Below are 24,160 nucleotides of genomic sequence, written 5' to 3'. Positions count from 1 at the left end.
TAACCACTCACTTAATTCGTGGACTGAAGAGTTTAAAGTTACAAAAACACGACAGGTCATGATGGTAAGTAACAGCAAAGATGGCAAAGTTAGAGGAGCCAAAGTGAAGATGAATACAAGAAGAAAGTGAAAAGCATAGAAAGCAGGAAGCAGGAAGTTCGACAAATAAAAGAATAGAACAGTAATATCAATGCGGTAGGTATGAAGCAGCAAGGTGGCTGGTCTATTTGGCAAGGAACTAGAAGCGGGGTGTTTGCCAGGAGCGATATTTGGAGTATGAAGGGATATCGTTTCAGCATCAATCTGAGATTAGTGTATGATGTACTGCCAAGTCTATCAAATCTCTATGCATAGGGATTGATAGAAGATCCAATGTGCACCGTATGCAAAGACAAACCAGCTTCTCTACATCATGTGTTGTTGTCATCTTGTCAAGTGGCACTGAAAAATTGAAGGAACACATGGAGACATGATAGTGCACTGAACACATTAGCAGCGAGGTTGTACTTCGTCAGGAGGAAGAGGAAAAAGGTAAAAAAAAACCCATCACTTTTGAGAGCATGGCCAGCACACATGAAGGCCAAAGGATCCATGCAAGAGCAACAGACTGGAGGTTTACTATAGTCTTGCTGGAACTGACAGTCCCTTTAGAAGAAAGGATGTATGAGGTACACGAAAGGAAGATGGTAAAATATCAACAGCTTGTATCAGATTGCCAACAATAGGGATTGAGAACTTAGTGCTTTGCTATTGAAGTAGGGTGCAGGGGTTTTGCGGAACAAACAATATGACAAGCTCACAGAACCTAATTAGTGCTAGGAGCAGATAGGGAGAAGCTTATTTCAGAATTGTATAGACAAGCGGAAGTATCATCACAGTGAAGATAGGATGAGAGAGATGAGATCTGGAAAAGTGGCAATTAGATTTATTGAGTGATTTGAAGATATTTAGTGGAAATAATGGACTTATGATAGAAGAGACTTTATAACATGTACAGCTCTGGTGACAGCATCAATCAGTGACAGTGCAAAAGTTACATCAGCTGACACATCGGGTGCGATGTAGGCCATCCAGTTTCAGAGTCAGACTGACCCGGCGCACCTCTGGAGATTGCATGGTGTTGAATAGCACAGAAACAGCTGCGGATGGAGGCTGCACATGATAAAGGAAATGGACCAGCATTGTTACGATGTTACAAGGTTAATCAATATATGATTCTTGAAGTGCATTTTGTTGATAGAGATTATTATACCAGCTGAAAACTTCCAGAAGATCGTGGTTTGCAAGATGTTTGCAATTCTACTCTAATTATCATGAATCCAGAATAGTAAAATTGTTGCCCAAATATGTCAGACAGACATACACCTGTGATAAGGATCAACATCCAAACAACTACTTGATTCCTTATACAACTCTGCAATTATAAACAGCGCGACAAACTCCCGCAGATGTATGCTTGTATTCTGCTTGTTTTTTTTTTTATTTTACATAACTTTTTAGCATCACCTTTGTGTTTATTTTTACTTTTTGAAACATTTTATATGTTTAATGTCAAGATGTTTCCCGTTGTAGTAGATTTTGCTAATTTGGAATTTTCGAATGCTGATGTTGCGATATGAACAAGACATAATCTACACTTGCATAAAATGTTTCTGACGTGAGCATATTAAGGAAGTTCCCTTGTCATGTTTTGGAATTTTTGTCAGAATTTCGGTATCCTCTGGATTTATCCATTTGAATGCCTTAACATATTTTGCCCATTGACCCCCATTTTTCTTTTTATAAATCTTTAACATGCATCATCAGTAAAAGTAATATTAAAATCGTTGTTATTTTTAACAGTTTTTGAGAACATGTTGCCAATTTGAAAATATAAAACAGAAGAAAAGGTTTGATTGCCAAAATGACAACTCTCCATCAGAGACCAAATGACACAAGAATTAACAACTATAGGTCACCGTACGGCCTTCAACAATGAGCAAATCCCATTGCGCATAGTCAGCTTTAAAAGGCCCCGAAATGACAATGTAAAACAATTCAAAAGAGAAAACTAACGGCCTAATTTATGTACAAAAAAATGAAAGAAAAACAAATATTGAAACACATCAACAAACGACAACCACTGAATCACAGGCTTCTGCCATGGGACAGGTATATCCCTACATAATGTGACGGGGTTAAACATGTAAGCGGGATCCCAACCCTCCCTAACCTGACACAGTGGTATAACAGTACAATATAAGAACGAACTATCAAAATCAGTTGAAAAAGGCTTAACTCATCAGATAGATCAAAATACATATACTGAAAATACAATTGAACGTGGCCTGGTACTTGTACATCCTATAAACAAAAACAAAAGACACTGAGTACCGATCTTATAATACTCTCAGTATTGACCGCTAGTTCAAAGCCACTAACAACTAATTAAAAAATCATGCATCTAAGACTGAATTATCAATCAGTACATACCCGACATCCAATTTATTTAGTAAAAGACGTCATAAACAGTCGGAGAAAAACATGACCTTGTGCAATGCCAAGATAAGGGTATCGATAGATTGTAGATTCATGAAATTAAAGTGTATATGTATATAACATAATAATAATATTAAGTTTGCTTTTACTTTACTGATAACAAAATCGATATTGATACCAATAAAAACAATATGTATACGATGATCTAATTACAGTGTTGATTTGGTAATCTTTTAGATCAAGTTTATTTGACGGATCGATAAGTTTACCAGGATCTCTTCTTAATTTCCGGACACGGTAAACAATATTTCCGTAAAAAAAGGATGTGTTTTCCCGTTAGAAATAAGTTTCTATAGGTACAGCAAAACTTCAAAACCAAATCTTTATATCTATGGAAGAATTACGTATAGGTAATTTGTGGTAAAGAACATAAATGGAAAGTTTTAAAACATGTTTTGTTGTTGTCCCCTACTACTTTATTTTTTGAAAAAAATAACAATTTTTGTCACATGAATCTACAGTTCCATACTAGAAAAGAAAAACAAATTGTTATTATCAGCTTCATTAACAACATGTTTGTTTCAGTAACAATAATGCTTATTAAAATATACGGGATTATTAGGCTTGCTTAGTGGAAAATAATAGTTAAAAGTAATATTGTGTATTAATAAATACACATTCACTATCATATCTTATCTGCACTACAGGGTCAGTGTGAGCTTTTCACAAACATTGATCATGTCTGTCGTTTGTAATCCGAAGTCGTCCAGCGTCGACATTTGTTTACTTTTACAAAAGACGTAAGAAGTTTCCGCAAAAATGAATCGCTCATTAAGATCAAATTAGCATTTATTGTCGTCAGTTGACTGTTTATATTGTGTTGATACATTTCTGTGTTATGTTAAATCATCTAAAGTGTTAACAGTGTTCCTATTATTTTATAAACTTTTCAACTAGAAATTATGTGTTGTGTGAAATGGCTTTCCTTACTTTCGGCATCCTGTCAAATAGTTCCTAAAATAACATTTTCTGTAAATTAAACTTATAGACAATGTATAAACTATTTAGACGACAACCTTTGAAAACAAAAACGATAGAGAAAACTTACTTGTGTCGAAAAAGCTGATTTAATCCTCCTTTTCGTTAAATGACTGAGAACTATATTATGTATCAATGTAGGGTGAAACTTTTCACCTTACTCCAATTTTAGTGCTCCAAAAAAAAAGTTCCGTAACTTTACCCACCTGGGTATTTGGGTCCAGGCAATCTTAGGCAAGTGCCTATCGAGTGTACCTAGTGTGGATAAAAGCTTTGCCGTAGGGACTTTGCTATGAATTAAATAAGGGGGATGGTAGGGTCACCCGACCCCAACTTTGGACCTCCAAAAAAAAAGTTCCGTAACTTTACCCACCTGGGTATTTGGGTCCAGGCAACCTTAGGCAAGTGCCTATCGAGTGTACCTAGTGTGGACAAAAGCTTTGCCGTAGGGACTTTGCTATGAATTAAATAAGGGGGATGGTAGGGTCACCCGACCCCAACTTTGGACCTCCAAAAAAAAAGTTCCGTAACTTTACCCACCTGGGTATTTGGGTCCAGGCAATCTTATATCGCTAGCTTGATTCATCTTATTGTTCGCTGGCTTATTGTTCGCTAGCTTGAGTCTGGTTTCATATATATATGGCAAATATAAAAAGGTAAGTTACACATCAATAGCAAACTAAAAAATAATTTTACTGACGCTGTTAATTTTTTTAAGTGTTGGGTATGAGGATGAGACGGGCAAAAAACGTCGAACGAAGCACATTTTGTATGAAGCGCGGAAGTGTTTCGAACTCAAAATATGCACGTTTCACACTTTTCAACTATTAAAACTACAAACAGAAACATATTACATGTAAATGCCACAATAACGAAATCATTAGTTGATTTAAACCTTTTGTTTGTTTTTTTCTATGCAACAGTAACGTTTCCAAGGAGAGCGCGTGCATTAATATGTGTTGCAACTAGAAGGAATTAAATTAGAATCATTCTATAACTTTTGCAATGTCTCGGTCACTCAATGGAAATAACAGAATCGTACGACACTTCTTTGTAAAGTAATTAATACAGGATGAACAAAAAATACTTCTTCATAGATCGATTCATACAATATTTTAAGTATAATATCTTTGTATGATTGATAACTGCTAGATAAGCATAAGCCAAATATAATTTCTAGTGTGGTACATGTATTTAACCTGCAATCGACCTTTCTACTACTAGTATACAAATACAGGTGTACAGATAACACAAAACGATAACGTATATATAGTAAGTTCAATGGTTGTGAAATAAAAAGTTTAAGGATAAAACAACAGTCGTTTACTGTAGTTTCGCTCTTCTGTTATTTACTTTTTTTCTACAATGATTTGCTTGAACGATGCTGATTTAGAGGATATAAAATAAGAGATGTAGAATGATCGCCAATGAGATTACTATCCAACAAAGTCCAAACGACGTGGATTTAAACAACTATCGGTCATTATACGGACTTCAACCATGATCAAAAGTCATAACGTTACGTCAGATATAGACGCACCGACAGGATAAAATGTGAAAAAAAAATTAACAAAAACATCAACGGCCTTATTTTTTAACAAAACAATAATAAAAAACAAATATTACAGACAGCAATTAATTACAATCACTGAATTATAGGCACCTGACTTGTGATCGGCACACATGACCGGGTTAAACATGTTCCCTACCCTAACCTTATACGGTGGTATAACAGCTGTGACATACAAGAACAAACTGAAAAAAAAAGACCTGCAGAAAAGTTTTCGCTCATCCGATAAGTTTGATGCACAAATAAAAAAAAAAAAAAATAAAAATAAAAAAAAAAAAACTGATCGAAGTGTACACGCAGTTACTGTACAAGTAAGATTATTTTGAAGCCAATAACAACTAATTAAAACAACTGATGTTCTCTTAGATGATTCTCCAATTATATTGACTTATACATGTACGAGATACATGTATAACATACATTCATATGTAAACTTTGATTATTGTATGTACGGTGTGTAGATAACTTATTGTTAAGAGACAAACTTAAAAGATAGCTTTTTAGTATGACATCAACACATCTTTTGTACTATAATTGTTATCTTATCCTGAGAAATGTTTCATCTAGTCAATATTTACAGATTTAATTACCGTTATCACAGGGATTATTGAAAGCTTTTAAAGACATAGTATAAATCGATGTAATTTCACATAATATTTATCAAATTATTTTGTCTGATTTTTAAATTTTCTAAAACAGTCTTCCTGAAATATATTATTTTTCAATGTATGAAATGATGATGGATTATCTTTGATAGTAATAAACAATTAGAATATTATTTACATGACTAAAATAATCTATGTTCTGACACTAACTGCTTCTGGATAATTAATATCTATCTTTTATGTGATGTAACCGGACAGTACATATAAATATATATCAAAACCTGGTATAATTTCTTTTGATGTAAAAGGGTGGAGTAGGAAATAAACAAAAAGGTCACTGAACTTTAGTTTTATGTATGAAGCAAATATTTGACCAATATTTTTTGCTTGCTAATCTTTTTTTTTTTTTTTCTTTTTTTTTTTTTTTTTTTTTTATAAATTATCATTTTTTCTATAGTCTATCTTACTTAAATAATTGATACGCATTCATACAATGAAATGTCTCTATTATTACTATTTGTTTCAAGGCTGCATGCTGCATGCTTTGTTTTGTTATTGTACATAATTATATATTATATTTTAAAAAGAAACTTATGACTTATGTTTCAATTGTGTGTCAATGTGCCGAATGAAAATGAAGTATTGTCTCACTTACTAACTTGGAACATATATAATATTGGCGTTAAACATTTTTTTATTTAATTGAATGAAATTAATGTATGTGTATATTTTAAAACATAGGCAATATGCGTCTCGGTAATCAAATGTATCCAGTATGAGATTTGCATGCACAACACATCGTTATAATTAAAAACATAAAACAATAGTTATATGAGCATCTCGATGATTACAAAACAAATTAATGTTGTCTAACGTCAAGTAATTGTTGTACATACTACCTTGATGCGAATAAAATGACAATTAAACAAACCCTTACGCGTGAAAACAATAGCCCCGTGTAAAGGAATTTGACAAGGACATCGAATATGTCCTACTTTCTTCTCATATCAGTTAGTGGTCAGAGGAAGGTATGGCGTGGACCGACAGATATCATGACAAGGTAAATTTTCTGCTAATTATTTATTTTTACTTTTCGATCCCATGTATAGAATACACATAACAGAGACACTAAAATAATACTTATAATAGTGACTTCAAACAAAACAACAAAATGCCACCGCGATTTTTAATCTTTTTTAATTTGAAAGTTTGATACAAAATTAACTTTTCAATTTCCATTCTCGATTCTTATACTTTCTCTTATAAATACAAATGCAAATGTTTTGGCGTGTTTTTGTTGTTATTGTTGTAAGCTTATAAATAAATATAGGTTCCTTTTTTTTTGTAACTAAACTGTCAGTATACTTTTCCCCATGAAATTTACAAATAAATTTAACCAACAATAACCATTTTTGCGTGTGCTTGAAAATCGAACTCCCAAATTGCCTTTTTGAAAGATATTAAAGTGACGAATAATAAAAATAAGCATTGAAAGGCAAGGTACGATAGCATATTTCATTCGCACAGTATTAAATTCGTCAGTTAGGCATTTTGTGTGGTAAAACTATCTTTAAATGAATTTTGTCAGTAATTGCAGAAATCCTTCTAGTTATACCCGCTACATAGATGAGATACTCGCAATTACTTCTATCAGGATAAAAGTTGATTGTAATATTGTGTTACTATAGAACCATCATTGGTCATTTTTATGCAGTACCAGAAAATAAAGAAGAAAATATCATTCGTGTCTTTTTCAAAATGAATATACTGGCCTGGTCAGAACTGACAATAAGTAATCTTGCCAAAGAAAGGATGTGCCATATAAAACAGAAAATGATTAGGTACAAAACCGCGATTAAATTCTAGCTAAATAGATAAACAAACAGTTGAAAATGAGTACTCCGGCCATCTTTCACCACAGCCCCTTTTCTTGAAAATCTAAAATGGTCATCTAATGTTTTCAATTCAAATAGCCATTATCTTTTTTTAAATATACATAAAAAATCAAGTATTTATTTTATTGCGTTTTATAGTTGTGTACCTTTGTCGTTTATGCGGATTTCAAATCTGGGCTGGTGAGTTGGATTTGTTGATGTTTTATTGCTTTGATAAAAAAAAAAACTCATCGTAGGCAGAAGTAATTTTTCTAAGAACTTCGCTAATCGAACTTTCAGTGTGATTTTACAAAAAAGAAGATAATACGGAATTGAAATCAAAGACAATATCTCATTATCTGATGATAACTTGAATATCAGATTTACCCTAAATAATTAAATTTCGAACTTACATGTAAATAACTCTACATTTTATTTAATTATAGTGGCCAAGACTCACTGCTCTCTACCATATTGAAAATGAACAAAATAATGAAGCTGAAAGGGATGCTCCCGTCGAGGGGTGTAATAACACACCCGTATTACCACCAGGGCCAGGAGGTTTTTACAGGTACTACGTCCACCCTGACGATATCAGATCTAGCAGAAGGAGTATGAGTGCATATTCAATGAGCCAGCAATCCATCGCTAAAAGCCCAACAAAGAAAGTACCATGCTGTGGGATATGTTTAGGGACTATGCTTATTTTTAGTTTTGCTGCGATTATCTCCGTTTCCGTTGTGTTGTCAATTTTGTGTAAGTATTATTTAGTTATAGGTAATGCAAAAAACAAAGTCAAGTTCTGTCAGCATCGATTTTCATTGAAACATTCATAATGTCAAACTTACCTTGTGTGACATTTACTGTCAGTCTCAGTTTAATGGTTGTTCGTCTTTCTGAAGCATGTATTCAAATATGGTTTGCTTTTAACATGTGCACATGAATTTGCAATGAATGTTGATATACCAAATATATGAAGAAGGTGGAGTGCTTGATTTCTCAGCTGCTCAAACCTATACCTAAAAATAATTGAGGTGCCCCCCTCTCCCGAACGAGGTTGTTCTACGTATTTCTAAGTATACATCGATCTTGTATTGTCCGTTGTATTTACCATGACTATTGCAATTTCCTTTGCTACTATATATGATTGCTTGCATGTGAGAATTTAATTTTAGGAATTCCAATGAAACGTTTCTTTAACTCTAATAGTTTTAAAAAAACATAACAAACACGTCCATATAAGCATATAGTAGTATTGCTTACATATTCTTTAACTTGACTGCGCCAAGAATCAAAATCTGATAATGCACAGAAATAATGGTTTGAAATTAATATTTCCATTGAATTAATTGGTTTCTCTACTGGATCTACAATTTATTTCTGAATCTTTACATGTAGAATCACTCATTCACATTCATAACTCAACAACGTTCAACAAGATGAAGTGGTTGACGTACTTCCCGTGTCTAACTCTAAAGAATGAATTCAATTTCTGAGATAGGCTCATTGAATCACATGTCAAGATGATTGACAGAAAGTTTTAATGAAATCGCTATTAATTTCCAACTGTCAGCTAATATGTAAGGTAAAATGATTTGTTGCACACTTGCAGTGGCTGCAGGCTATTTGTTTGTACATTGTAAAGATGTAATACATATCCATACCAGCATTAATCGGAAGTTTGTGTGAATTAAATCTTGACAAAAAAAAAAATCAAATTTTCATAATAGTTTATTCGACATTCTTTAATTGGCATTGATATTTGGCTTAGACAATGCTGACATTTTTAAAATTGAACAGGTAAGGGTATAAGATGGAACAGTCAGTAGCAGTGAGATCAAACTTATTGAATCAATGTACATTTCATTATTATCCAAAAAGAGGAGATACGTGCCATAACCTCTTTTTGATCCCTTAGATATAGCAAACGTATTCAATTCTTATGTTAATTTATTGATAAATGAATAGGATGATATTGTCTGGACGCTTTTAATGGTCACTATAATGACACCAGGGTTAAATAAAAATGTCGAGATTGACAAATCAGACCTTATAATACCCTCTAAAACATATTGTGGGACAAATATATATTTTTTTGTATCCATGTAAGCCACAACATATGTCAAAATGGCAAGAGCTAAAAGTCAGACAATTTTAAAAGTATCTATTAAATACAAGAAGTCTGAAGCCTAAATGGCAACATTTAAGTCAAAATTCAAAACTTGAATACATTTACTGCTATATTTGAAAGGCAAATATCCCGTGAACATCTTGGGGATAATATTAAATAAATAAATAAAATCTACTTTCTTTAAATTCGTATTAAAGGTCCCAACAGAGTTGGAGTTATCATGCATTCTTTAACCGTGTTAAGTTTGGAGACGCCCTTTGGAACTCAGTGCTCCGGCCTTCTTTAACACACGCATGCGCCGTCTGGATGCCACTTTCAGCTACAAATATATCGATCATCGACAATTGGCAATACCGCGCAGCTAAGATCATTATGAACACTAAAATGAATATTCCTCGTTCCGCTCTCCTTCTCGAGCTTGGATGGGAACCCGTATCTGCATTTATCACCCGCCAAAAAGTTGCGTACTTTAAAAGGATTAATAACCTACCAGACGATAGACTGTGCAAGCGAGTCTTTTAAATTAGTGAAATGGTTCAATTAAACGAAAGTGTCTGGAAATATGTTCAAGAGATGAACACCTACACGGAAAGTATTGGGTCTGATAAATTTAACTGTCAATATGGTAATGCCATAAGGGAAAGTTTAATTATTGATGTTACTACTAAAAGTAGCCTTGATTTGTATCAGCACTGCTATATTAAGACAGGTAGCCAGCTATACTTAGAGGACATAAGCGATTTTAATTCATCCCGTCTTAAACTGCTCGCAAGAACAAATTATTTGCCATTAAAGCAGTTTCTTTTTAGAATGCATATGTCCGAGGACAACCTATGTCCCATTTGTGATTCAGGGGAGTCAGAAGATTTAGAACATTTTCTGCTCGGGTGTACATCTCTTGAACAAACCAGGTCTAAATTTTTCACCTTATTTGCCTCTTTTAATGATAGAAATGTAAGTTTTCTGGAACTGTCGCCACGTGCACAAGTATTATTTTTAGTTGGCGATATTGGTTATGCTTTTAACGATGAAATTGGTTCATTTTATGATGTTTATGGAAGAATGTATCTCTTAGAATTATTTAGATTACGTCAAACTATGGTTGAACCAAAATAAATCTTTGAGTTAACTTACTCGAATGTACTATTATATATTGATTGATCTTAGTTTTTATGCTTTATACATGCTGCATGGTCATATTTGTCTATGAGTGTTTTAATTACATGTATATTTTAACATTCTATAAATTGTCTTTTTTTTTATTATGATTATGTATTTTAGAAATCTCTATTTTTGTCTTATTAATGTGCCATGTATGTTATTGTTTCAAAGACATTCTATAATGAAACCATTAACTAAAATGTATATAATTGTAAATAATATAGTATAGGCGCACCATCACTTCTACCCTGATGACTGGTGCCCCCGATGTAAAGGGGTAGTTTTCTAAATAAATAATATATATATATATAATCACTCGTGATTTTGGTAGTGCAAAGCTACTTATATTTTAAGCTGTTGTCAACTTTAATGATCACAGCTTCATACTATCTTGGTCTTTTAACATGTGTCATTTTCATATCAAAATTATAAATGAAACACAATTGTGTGAACTGATCATCCCAAATCGTATTGCATCATCAGAGAGAAACAATGTTCATTATTGTAACAACTATTTCAAGGCAGAACATTGATATTATTTTATGTATTTCAGGGACCGAGCCACACGTCGTTTCACAAACTACAGGTTAGTATAACCTATTACTTATTGTTATATGTATTTTCAACAAAGAACAGGTCATTCGATTTATTTTATTCAAATTCATTCGTTTATGATCGCGTTGTTGATTATATGATTGTTGTGACGTGACGTCGACAGTATTTGACTAAAATTAAAATGGAACAAAAGCTTGTAAGCCCTCCTGTCATATACTGGGTTGTGGGGTTGCTATTTCATTGAAGTGTTCACAATATGGACATGTCTAATCATTCGTTATTCACATTTTGCTATTGAGAATATTGAATGGGTGAAAAATAATTTTCTTTCGTCACATGCGTTATTCAGTTCTAGCATAAATTATAAAAATTCCACTGGTCACTAGAATATGGCAATGTTGTAGAATTAAGTGCATATTTCAGGTCAACTCTAAGGTCAAGTAAGAGGACTGTTAAGTTTTCATGTTACACAACTAAATGCATTATACTATCTCTGGTCGTTTCCTAGGTGGAATGTGACATCAGTTTTATGAGTTGTTTTGTCGCCTGTTGACAAATAACTCCGTGACTGTTACTGTTCAGTGACAATAAAATAATCATTACAAACCAATACACATCACTGCATATCGTTTGACATGGTAAAATCTTTGTAAAGGGTGTACCATAAACTTTCTGTCATTTATGTATCCGTTTCTCCTTAAATAAACTTGCATGTTCCTGTTGCGCAGAACAGACTTTTTCAAACAAGAAAGAAAGAAAAATAAAGCACAATACCAAGAACACACACGATATCAAATCTAAATCCCTTTGGATCGAGGGCTGATATTGACCGAGGGCTGATAATACCTGCGATATGAAAAATGACATGTTATGATCTTTTTATCATATGCTTCAAAAAGTCCACGGACGTCGGACCCACAATTTGATACATTTAATATGAAATTTTTCTATCATATGCCTCAACAGAGAAAAAAAAAAACACAAATCGACAAAGAAATAATTCAACAATATCAACATTGTTTGGAAAAGTCAACTTTCTTAAAGTAACTTTCTAAATTGTGTTTCAGAAAAAAATAAAAAATGCCTATATTTAATAATTTTAATTTTTTTTAAATTTTATTATTTTACACAATATACTTTCCAGTATTCAAATAATTGTTTTGTACACTACTCTGTAATGTTTTTCACTGAAAACGTAGCATTGAGGTGAATTTCCGGAATTTGCCGAGTATCACCGGAATGCCATGTGATAACGTTACGGAAAGGCATGTGATAACAATCGAAGCATGTGATAAACTTTTCATATCAGCCCGCTAAGCACCAATTCGAAACATATGGAATATACTTTAATTTAATGCTATTATCATACGGTAAAAATCATATATGTTATTTAGTCTAAGTATATGATAAGAGTAACTACAACAGTTTATTAGGCAGTTATCATTTTCTTGTCCAGGTACAATTCTACACATAAAATAGACTTACTAGATTAATAAACCAAACAAACGAATGCTCTATTTTCCAAAAGCTAGATCAACGTCCACGGTTCACAGTCTGCTGAAGTTGATATCTACACTAATGCTTGTTACACTCATGTATAAGCCTGTGCATTTCAAAGTGCAATTCATTAACAGTGATAACAAATGATTCAATAATGTCAAAAACAACAAAGAAAATAATATGAACCATCTTAACCATAACAGAGAAGCACATACTGGAGGGTGTTGCATTTTGCAGTATATGGATATTTCTTTTTGGTTCATATTTCCCGAGTATGCCTAGAATTTATTTGAGAGTTTCTCTATTCTATTGCGATATGCTTCTTAGTAAAATATTTAAACATTAAATGGTTTTCAACAAGATTACCCTTTTTATACGACCGCAAAAATTTTAATTTTTTGGTCGTATATTGCTATCACGTTGGCGTCGTCGTCGTCGTCGTCGTCGTCGTCCGAATACTTTTAGTTTTCGCACTCTAACTTTAGTAAAAGTGAATAGAAATCAATGAAATTTTAACACAAGGTTTATGACCACAAAAGGAAGGTTGGGATTGATTTTGGGAGTTTTGTTTCCAACAGTTTAGGAATTAAGGGCCAAAAAAGGGCCCAAATAAGCATTATTCTTGGTTTTCGCACCATAACTTTAGTATAAGTAAATAGAAATCTATGAAATTTAAACACAAGGTTTATGACCATAAAAGGAAGGTTGGGTTTGATTTTGGGAGTTTTGGTCCTAACAGTTTAGGAATAAGGGACCCAAAGGGTCCAAAATTTAACTTTGTGTGATTTCATCAAAAATTGAATAATTGGGGTTCTTTGATATGCCGAATCTAACTATGTATGTAGATTCTTAATTTTTGGTCCCGTTTTCAAATTGGTCTACATTAAGGTCCAAAGGGTCCAAAATTAAACTTAGTTTGATTTTAACAAAAATTGAATCCTTGGGGTTCTTTGATATGCTGAATTTAAAAATGTACTTAGATTTTTAATTATTGGCCTAGTTTTCAAGTTGGTCCAAATGGGGGTCCAAAATTAAACTTTGTTTGATTTCATCAAAAATTGAATAAATGGGTTCTTTGATATGCCAAATCTAACTGTGTATGTAGATTCTTAATTTTTGGTCCAGTTTTCAAATTGGTCTACATTAAGGTCCAAAGGGTCCAAAATTAAACTAAGTTTGATTTTAACAAAAATTGAATTCTTGGGCTTATTTGATATGCTTTATCTAAATATGTACTTTGATTTTTGATTATGGGCCCAGTTTTCAAGTTGGTCCAAATCAGGATTCCATATCAAGTATTGTGCAATAGCAAGAAATTTTCAATTGCACAGTATTGCACAATAGCAAGAAATATCTAATTGCACAATATTGTGCAATAGCAATTAATTTTCAATTGGAGTTATCTTTCTTTGTATAGAATAGTACTTGATAAAATATGTTGGAAATTTGCCAGACATGACTATGATGTCATTTTCTATTTTTATTTGCCAATAACTTTATGTAAATAACTTCATTGAAAATTTGCCAATATAAAATGTTGCTGATGAAGCTTTTTTTCCTTATCTTATCTAAAATGTTTTTAGATAATGTATGTTGGACATTTGCCAGACATGACTATGATGTCATTTTCTATTTTTATTTGCCAATAACTTTATGTAAATAACTTCATTGGAAATTTGCCAATATAAAATGTTGCTGATGAAGTTTTTTTTATTGTTTTATACAATAAACAATGTATATTCACTTTTACTACCAACCAATCTTTACCATTCAGTGATAACAAGCACTTTATTTTACATTTTAATATTTTATGATGTATTTAAAAGAGTAGTTATTGTTGCAAACTCCATTAGAAATTTGAATTGATATCAGTTTTGGAAAAAGGGAAACGGGGATGTGAATAAAAAGGGGGGGGTTAAATTTTTCTCATTTCAGATTTCATAAATAAAAAGAAAATTTCTTCAAACATTTTTTTGAGAGGATTAATATTCAACAGCATAGTGAATTGCTCAAAGGCAAAAAAAAAAACTTTTAAGTTCATTAGACCACATTCATTCTGTGTCAGAAACCTATGCTGTGTCAACTATTTAATTTTAGATTTAAAAAGTTTGAAGAAGAAATCTTTAATTGATTTGTAAAATCTTGACATTTGTTTTGTGTAAAAAAAAACCCCATGTAATGTCAAAAATTTGATCACAATCCAAATTCAGAGCTGTATCACGCTTGAATGTTTTGTCCATACTTGCCCCAACTGTTCAGGGTTCGACCTCTGCGGTCGTATAAAGCTGCGCCCTGCGGAGCACCTGGTTCACATTACTGTCATTTCACATTAACGTACTGCTGTATAGATAGACGAGATAAATACTGTTGAAACAAATCAAATGCACGAATCACCGAATGTAAAGATAACACATCGTAACATGTCAATTAATAAGTATACCAAGAAATGCGAGGACAAAATAAAACATGTCATATATTATGTTCTTTTTAATACTTATTGACATGCAATTTGTTCCTGATTATTATTGTAACTTGTTATAATCACATAACACACATCAGACAATAAGTCATGTCAGGTCAAGCTAATGATTATGACGAACATATTTTGATCAGGGTCGAAAGTTAATGAGAAAGTCAACATCAAGCGACATTTCGCCTTATCTTTGCAAATATTATATGTATGAACATGTATATTAAATGATTTCAAACATATTATGAATAAATGATTTTTAACTAAAATTAGTCTTAAAAACATAATAAAGTAATGAAAAATATATTCAAATGAATTTAAAAAAAAGAACTTAGGTAAATATGTAATTTCTCAGAAATATTCTGGATGTATTTCATACATAGTAATTCTACTTATTGCAACAGCACTTGTATGCATATACATGTAATCATCATCCTTTGTATTGTGATAGCAATAAATTACAAACTTTTTAAAGATTTTTTTGGAAAAGAAGGTTATTTTGAAATTCTTGGGAAAAAATTGTCTATTGATTTGTGTAGATTTAAGACCACAAATCACAAGCTCCCTATTGAACAGGGTAGATGGAACAATATAGCTAGAAACAATAGAATTTGTCTTCTATGTAATAAAAATGATATTGGTGATGAAATGCATTATATATTAGAATGTAAATACTTTGAAGAAAACAGGAAACATTGTCTGTCAAATTATTATTTAAAAAATGCAAATATTGTCAAATACAATCAGATTATGTCTTCAAAAAACAAATCAGAATTTTTAAACTATGTAAATTCATAAAGATTATTAACACAGGTGTATGTGCTCCTGGCTGAAATGGACTTCATATATTGTATTAGCAACTATTTTGTTTGTTCTGTCTTCTTGTAAATATTGTACATAATTCATTTGTCTTCTCTATACCTATGTAATATGGTTTATTGAGAGTAAAGATATACAAATCCAGGACCTGACACGGTCATATATTTATTCGTGTACCACCTTTTAATATTCCTTTAATTATTCATGTAAGCTAATATTCGGATTCTTTGATATTTTGTTCTATACTTCGCTGATTAACGCACACTATTTCACAATATTTTACTAGTTCTACAAAACAATTGGTATAACAATAGAATCCGACAATTGTTTGCTAGCCCTTATTGCAGATGTATTCTATTATTCCTTAGTAATACATGTATCAGTTATCACCGTGTCTTTCTCGTAGGCATTTACTATTATATCACTCTGACTTGCTTATTAGGGAATTATGACATGCACTACTTTGTACAATCTTGAATATATTTGATACATGTGGAAAAGTAAATAATGAAAACACGAAATCATAAGTTACATGTTACTTGATACACTAGGCCATTTCTGTAGGGAACATTAACTAATTGTTATGCGTTGCTCTATAGTACTTACAATAATTGTTATGCGTTGCTATATGATTTGTAAACTTATTGTTATGCGTTGCTCTCGGGTACGAAAACCAGCAACAACGCGTTCCTCTAGTATAGTGTCAAACTGGGTTTCTGGCCTAATGGCATTCCACACAATGGATAGTTGTCGACAAACAATTCAAGCGGAGGTAATTTAAAAGCATATCCAATAATTCGCATAACATTCATCATTGTAAAGTGTGGCATATAAAACTGTAAATTTTGATAAATATCTTTCACCTTGTAGTATACTGTTTTTGTAGAAAACGGCACAGGACTATCTACAATTACAGACCTTGAATTATTGAAGTCAAAAGAAAAAAATATATCCAAAGAAGTCTGTACACTGGTGAGTATATATTCGTGATCTTCGTTAATTTAAAAAAAAAAAGGCCTACTACATAAATGTGTTAGCGGCAATAAGTGAAATAAGGCATTTACAAATGTAGCTTAAATCCTAGGCAATAAGCTAATGCAATGGCAGTAAGTCTATTGCATAAATCATGCTAGGCATTACTCTTAAATCCTAGGCTCTTAACCAAAAGCATAACTTCCAGAAGCGAGAACTTGAGGTCATCTTGATCTTCATATTTTTGATAAATAATCTACATTTAAAATTTAAATTGAATTGATGGAAGATATCACAAACATGTAACCTAGCAGTTTTGGAAATTGGTATAAAAATAAAACCAAAAGTAGATAAAGACAGGTAGGAATCAATATATATACCACAAAGCAAGACTCCATTGTTTGGTTAGGGAGGCCTAGATAAAGTATAAATGTGTTGTAAACGTATATAATGGACTGAATTGAAATAGTAAACCTTCTACCATTTAACACACGAATAACTCATTGCTGAATTCAAGTTTTTCGTATGGAATTGACTAAAAATTTGTTTTTAATCAGTTAAATAACTTGTATCATACATATTGTTTTTTTTTTAGATGAAGTCAGCATTGGAACGAAATAATATAACGTCTCCAGAAAAGCAATTACATAACTGTTCTATTTCGTTGACAAAAAAGTAAGTATGAAAAAAATAAAACAATTAAGAAGAATAATTGGTAACAATTTACATGATATCTAAGACCCCCCCCCCCCCCCCAAAAAAAAAACCAACCTATTATTACATACATACATGTAAGCGTGTGCACCAATCACAAGTACAGTATTACACAAAACGAGAAAAGGACTATGCAATTTAAATCTAAAATAGTGCATTCTGCTTATAAAAATGAAATTCGTCATTTGCTATTATGCATTGAGATATCAACTTCTAAACTTTACAAGTTTAACCTTTGGAAGAAACATATTTTGGAGTGATTCATCTATTAAACTTATGTTAACATGTTTATAGAATTAATAAAAATGATGATATTGTTCACAAACCAGTTCAAACATACACTAGATTAATTAAAAAAAAATGTTTACTCTTTATCTGCTTGTTTGATTCGTGTAAATTGGTGCTTTGTATTTATATGTTTTTTGTATTCTGTATTTTACTTAGTTTTAAATGTGAAGCGCTAGAGTAGTTGCTGTAGTATATAATGCGCTCCATTAATTGTATATTGATATATTACTATTATCATGACTTTACCCTGGTATCTTCCAATATCTTTTCAGGAAAGGATTTATGCACATGGTGTTGCTTTTAGAGACAGGAAATAATTTAATAAAAGGTGACATCGCGGTTGATAATGGTATTCCAAAAGTTAAACTAGAGGAACAGTCTGTAACCGTTTTCGAAACAACAACAAAACAACCAATTTCAACTTCAACTTCTAAGCAAGATATTACAACGATTCCCCTTACTACAACAACAGAAATGAAAGAACCCGACAGTGTTCTAGTATTATCATCTGAAGAAGTTAAACATCTAAGAAATATTTTCGATGGAAACGATGGAAGTTTAAATCCAAAACCAATGAATTTTGGACATTCCATTTTTGATAATAACCTATTATCAGGTTTATCTGGTAACGATTTCAATTTCTTCTCAAATGATCTGAAGGAAATTACAACTCAGGAAACTACAATAGAAGAAAACAATAATAACATGTCTTTGATGGAAATTATAAAAAGCAATGAAGGATCAGAAACACAAACTACTGAAACCGAAAATAAGACGTCTTTATTGGATACAAATGATCAAGCGATACCCAATATCAAAAAAGACGAAGATAACACATCCATGAGCCCAGATCCTAACATAGAGACAACCTTAGTGTCAGTATCTGTTACAGACAAATTGTCTTCAAACAAAAGCGAGGAAAATATTCAGAATGGAACTGAGGATTCCATCAATTTTAGTCAGTATGAAACAAAAAGCACAGAAAACGAAACTTCAAATGCAAATTTAACGGAAATACCAATGACCACTCTTTCTACGACTATCAAAACAACGGAGTCAATTTCTAGCACAATGTATAATTATGGCCATGATATATCATTTCCTGCTCAATCGTTCAGTTCACATGCAGTACATGAACAACCATATAGAGATATGACAACAAAAAGGGCCATGATTGACAACATCATTACAACAGAAACACCAACACTAGAAAATGTTGATAGTGCAAACGTTTCGATAACAAGGAAATCGTATAGCAACATTAAAGAACCCATTGATGTACGTTTGAAAATGGACACGAACTTAGAAGTGTCTGCATCTGTTCATGCTGAGAGTGAAAATAAAACACATGTTCAAGAATTGAATGTCATATCTAATGTGAGTGATATAAATGAATTTAACGAAACTGAATTCAGTAATACAACATTCATACGTACAAAGGCAAGCAAAGATGATCCAAAGAAATCGACGAAACAAAATATGAAAACAAATACATCGGTTAATGGACTTATCATTACCAATTTAACTGACAAAGGCAGTATATATACAACCAGTGAAGATAGTGCTGCAAAACATATACAAAACGTTTATGGAACAAAACTGAAAATTGTAAGCGCTCAAGTGTCAGTAACAGTTGTTGATACGATAGCTAATGAATCGATACCTATGGGTAATTTATCGAATAATGGGTTATCACCTGTGGACAATAAAGACACAAATACTACAAGCAATACAGACAGTAATTCAATTAGTTCTTCTATAGCTTCATCAAATACCACAACAACTACAAATGATACCATTACGAAAACCATTGATGGAAATATAACTGCAGTAAGAAACTTCGGGAAAACAGCACCAAACATAACCAAAACCAGTTCAGTCGATACCAATACCACCACAACTACAAATGTGAATAACAGTAAAGATAAATATCCTGATGTTTCTCATAAAAAACAACAGAAAATAACTGAAGTCAGAAATGTAAATAGTACTGGAAAATCTGATCCAGCAATCAAAGCTGATGAAGTTCTACTGATGGTGACAAAACATAAAACTGAGACGTCTACACAATTATCTCGTATGGACACAAATGCAACGAGTCTAGATGATGATGTTAATTTCATGTCAAACAATACAATGAACAAACATTCTGAGGATCAGTTTAATATATCAACAGAATATGGCCCAACTGTTGCTGATATTTCGAATGCAACTCTTGAAAAAATTGATGATAATTTTGGTAATACACCCACCGCATCATTGAAAATGACATTTCCGGAAATTTATACTGATTCATTGGATCAGTATTATGTACACAATGATACAATGAAAACAAATATCACATACGATGAAACTTCTAATATAATTCAGTCAGCTCCTACAATCATAACTGAAGAAGGAACAACCGATTCAAACATGTCTACTGAAGTCAATACAACCAGTGTAGATAATGTCTCAAAGAATATTACAAATTTTTATAGAACAAAGCTGAAAATTGTAAATGCTGAAGTGACCGTAACAGTTGTTGATACAGTAGCTAATGAATCGATAAATTCGGGTGTTTTATCCAATAACAAACATCAAACAGCGAATAATAAAGATACGCAAATGGAACCTAATAATACAAATAAAACAATAAGTTCAGATACACCGTCAAATGCAACTAGCACAAATGACAGCATTGCAGATACTATTAGAACAAATACTTCTACAGGAAAATCCTACGATAAAACCACACTAAATACAATGCAAACTGATTCAGATGATTTCACTTCAACTAATACAAATGTGACTACCAACGATGATTTTGTTTTCATGTCCAACAACATTTTGGTAAATAATTCTGGTCCGTTTAATGTATCCATTAATAATGATCATACTAATGCTGATATTTTGAATGTAACTTTTGACCAAAATGATGATGCTTTCGTTAATGCATCAACTACAGCATTTCAGATAAAGTTCAGGGAGAGGTCAAATGAGTCTTTGGATGAGCATTATTTCTCAAACGATATAATGGAAAGAAATATCACATATAAAAAGTCTAATACGAATAACCAATCTCATACAGTTATCGAAGGAAATCAAACAAATGTTAGTGATAGACTTTTCAGTTTGGATGCTGTAAATGTAACTGGCAAAATCAAAGAACAAATTATCAATCTAACAAACTCTAATATGACACTGAACACTGAAATCAATTGGGAAATCGAAAAAGAAAATACAGTTACAAATGCTTCCAGTTCTATCAATGACATTACAGCTGTGGCCAATTCACCACAAGCGTATGCACTCATCAAGGATGTTATTGAAACAGACGAAAAAATTGCAAATAACGGTACAAGTGTAACTCATAACATCAACGAAACGGATAGTTATACACATTTGGTTCATAATTTTACACTTGATGCAGCAAATTGGGTTGTCGAGTCCAATATCACTGACACGTTGTTGATATTACCTGGCAAATCAATGACAAACGTAACAGAACAAAATATCATAAAGACAAATAGTTCAACAGAGTCAAACACAAAGACAAATTTTTCACTATCTGATTCATTATTACCATTATTGATGACCGAAGAGAACAGTCTAAATCATAGCATATCTACAATAGTCAAATTAGAAAATAAAACGGATTCTTTGATAAATAGTACAATACTAGGTTATGTAGAAAAACTAAATAACGAGAACCCGGACAATACTTCATCCAATATAACATTGCCTGTATCCAGTAACCGAACTCTACCGTTAGATGGCCAAATTATTGATGAACGATTTAACAATATGACCAACGTTTTTGTCCAGGATTCACATGAGAATGCTCAAGCAAATTTAACTCATAATTTAAATAATAAAACTGGCAACTTAACAGCGAGATCTGACCAAAATGCCACAAATAATTTGATAAATATAAATGGAACTACATTGAAAGTTTTATCTGCTGACATGAAAATAACTGTCGTTGATGCCACAGCTAATGAATCGATACAAACAGATGATTTAACGAATGACGTGTTAACAGCCAATGAATATAAAGATGGTAATACAACGGTTTTGAATAACACTACAACTGGTGTATCGATACCTATTGAAATAAGAGCTGAAAACTCCACGTCGCAGAATGTCATTAATGTTATATTGATTAACTTTGAAGGTGAAAATATCACGTTACTGAGGAATGTTTCAAAACTTGATGTACAAATACACTCTAGTATCTCAAATGATAGAGCAGAAGAAATAATTAATAATACACTGGTTAATAACACAACAGTTGAAAACAGAAATTATTTTAAGCGAAATGCTACAGTACCTCAGTATGAAGCAAGTAACAACTCTTTACCAGAAAATTTGACTATGGAACCAATGCCAGCAGCTGACAATAATTTAACCAATGTGGAAAACGAATATTCAACAAACATGAATAGCACAATTAATAGCACGGTGTCAATTGAACAAACCAATAAGACACACGATAGTTCGGCTATCAGTTTGGATCCAAATGCAAAAAACGTAAACACACTGTCCTTAACTGGAAATATAACAGACTATATTGAAGAATCAACAAATGCATCGGCAATTGAAGACAGAGAACAAAATACTGTTTCTAACATTAAAGTAAATAATAATTCTAAATCTATGTTAACAGTTTTATCTGGTAACAAGATAAAACATGTGATAAACACCGAATCAGCTGAAGGAACAATATCCAATAGTACAGTACATGAAATACAAATACTTAGGGATACAGTAAAGATTAATGACACGACCATATCATCAGTTTTAGTATCAAATGTTACTCAAGAAAATAACAGCGTTATCAATAACGATATGTTCCATAGTAGTGTATTAACAGACAACAGCACAGATATAACAGAATCTTCAGCTGTTAATGTTACAATTCAATTACAGCATATCACGAAGAAAAGTAACGAAAGTGAACGTAATTTGACAATACCTAGGGATGATTCTGTAGAAGATAACAGGAATTTGATAAATAATTCGTCGTTACTTGCAACATCCGCAGTAAATATCACTGTTCCAGATAATGGTAGTATAGTTAATATGGATACTAGGTTTAACTTAAGCAAAAATAGTGTCGATGGATTGACCAATGTTTCACTTTTAGTCAACAATACAGTGGTTAACCTAACATCATCTGTAGCTATGTCAGTAAGAGTAAACGGAACAAGACTAGATGACATTACCTTTAATAAAAGATCAAACATTACTGTATCAGAAATGTCGACATCTTCTGCTCCAACTAAAGTTGATGCAACAGAACTAACTGATATGACAAATACTAGCGAAACAAACTTACTCTATATCAATCCTTTGAACGTAACGGTACAAAATACGACACGCCCGAATGAGGATGCAACAAAAGTTGAACAAGTTATATATAATGGTACAACAACAACTACTGATACCACAACAATATATGCACCAATACCATCAGATAACACAGATCCTACCATGTTAGATAAACCTAATACAACTGTTCTTTATGAGGGAAATACAACCGTGTTAAGTAATACGGAAACAAGTACCATACAGAGTATTACGCAAGTAGAAGTAAAACAGGTTGGAATTTCAACAGATACCACCTTTATTATAGACACGCAACCTTCAAAGGTAATTTCAATCGCTCCTTCAACCATACTGCCTTCTACGAAAAAGTCTGATGTTTCGACAAAACCTTCACAGACCAGTACAACTTTTCAAGCAATGTCTACATCAAGGTTTACTGTGAAGAGATCGATAACAAATGTAACCAAAAAACCAACGAGTCCAAATTACGGGCTATCAAGTAAAGCTAATGTAAGCGAACGTGAAGGTACAACAGCTTCGAAAAGAGATACGACAACAAAAGCAACAAAACTTCAAACAGGAGGATTTAATTCTGGCTCAAACAGCTTTTTCTTATTTGACGTCAACTTACTTGGTCAAAATGCTTTTCCTTTTTCAAATCTTGGTGGAAAGTGA

The 24,160-nt window shown here is 32.3% G+C and overlaps 1 protein-coding gene across 1 annotated transcript; it reads left to right on the top strand.

The window, feature by feature from the left end:
* The first annotated feature begins 560 nt into the window (after positions 1 to 560).
* On the top strand, positions 561 to 24,160 carry LOC139515391 (serine-rich adhesin for platelets-like). The gene is made up of 6 exons (XM_071304960.1): positions 561 to 686; positions 8,012 to 8,321; positions 11,411 to 11,443; positions 17,088 to 17,173; positions 17,769 to 17,848; positions 18,448 to 24,160. The coding sequence occupies exons 1-6, from the start codon at positions 561 to 563 to the stop codon at positions 24,158 to 24,160; spliced, it is 6,348 nt and encodes a 2,115-aa protein (XP_071161061.1).

This window comes from Mytilus edulis, chromosome 3 (genome assembly GCF_963676685.1).
Source record: "Mytilus edulis chromosome 3, xbMytEdul2.2, whole genome shotgun sequence".
Lineage (NCBI taxonomy): Eukaryota > Metazoa > Mollusca > Bivalvia > Mytilida > Mytilidae > Mytilus > Mytilus edulis.
This window is presented reverse-complemented; position numbering and strand designations above follow the sequence as displayed.

What these genes read in the sequence shown, in the direction of transcription:
- LOC139515391 (XM_071304960.1), top strand. Translation starts at nt 561, where the DNA reads ATGGCCAGCACACATGAAGGCCAAAGGATCCATGCAAGAGCAACAGAC. An exon ending in CCAAAGAAGTCTGTACACTG is followed by an intron (nt 17,174 to 17,768) that starts GTGAGTATATAT and finishes TTTTTTTTTTAG; the next exon opens with ATGAAGTCAGCATTGGAACG. An exon ending in TCTATTTCGTTGACAAAAAA is followed by an intron (nt 17,849 to 18,447) that starts GTAAGTATGAAA and finishes ATATCTTTTCAG; the next exon opens with GAAAGGATTTATGCACATGG.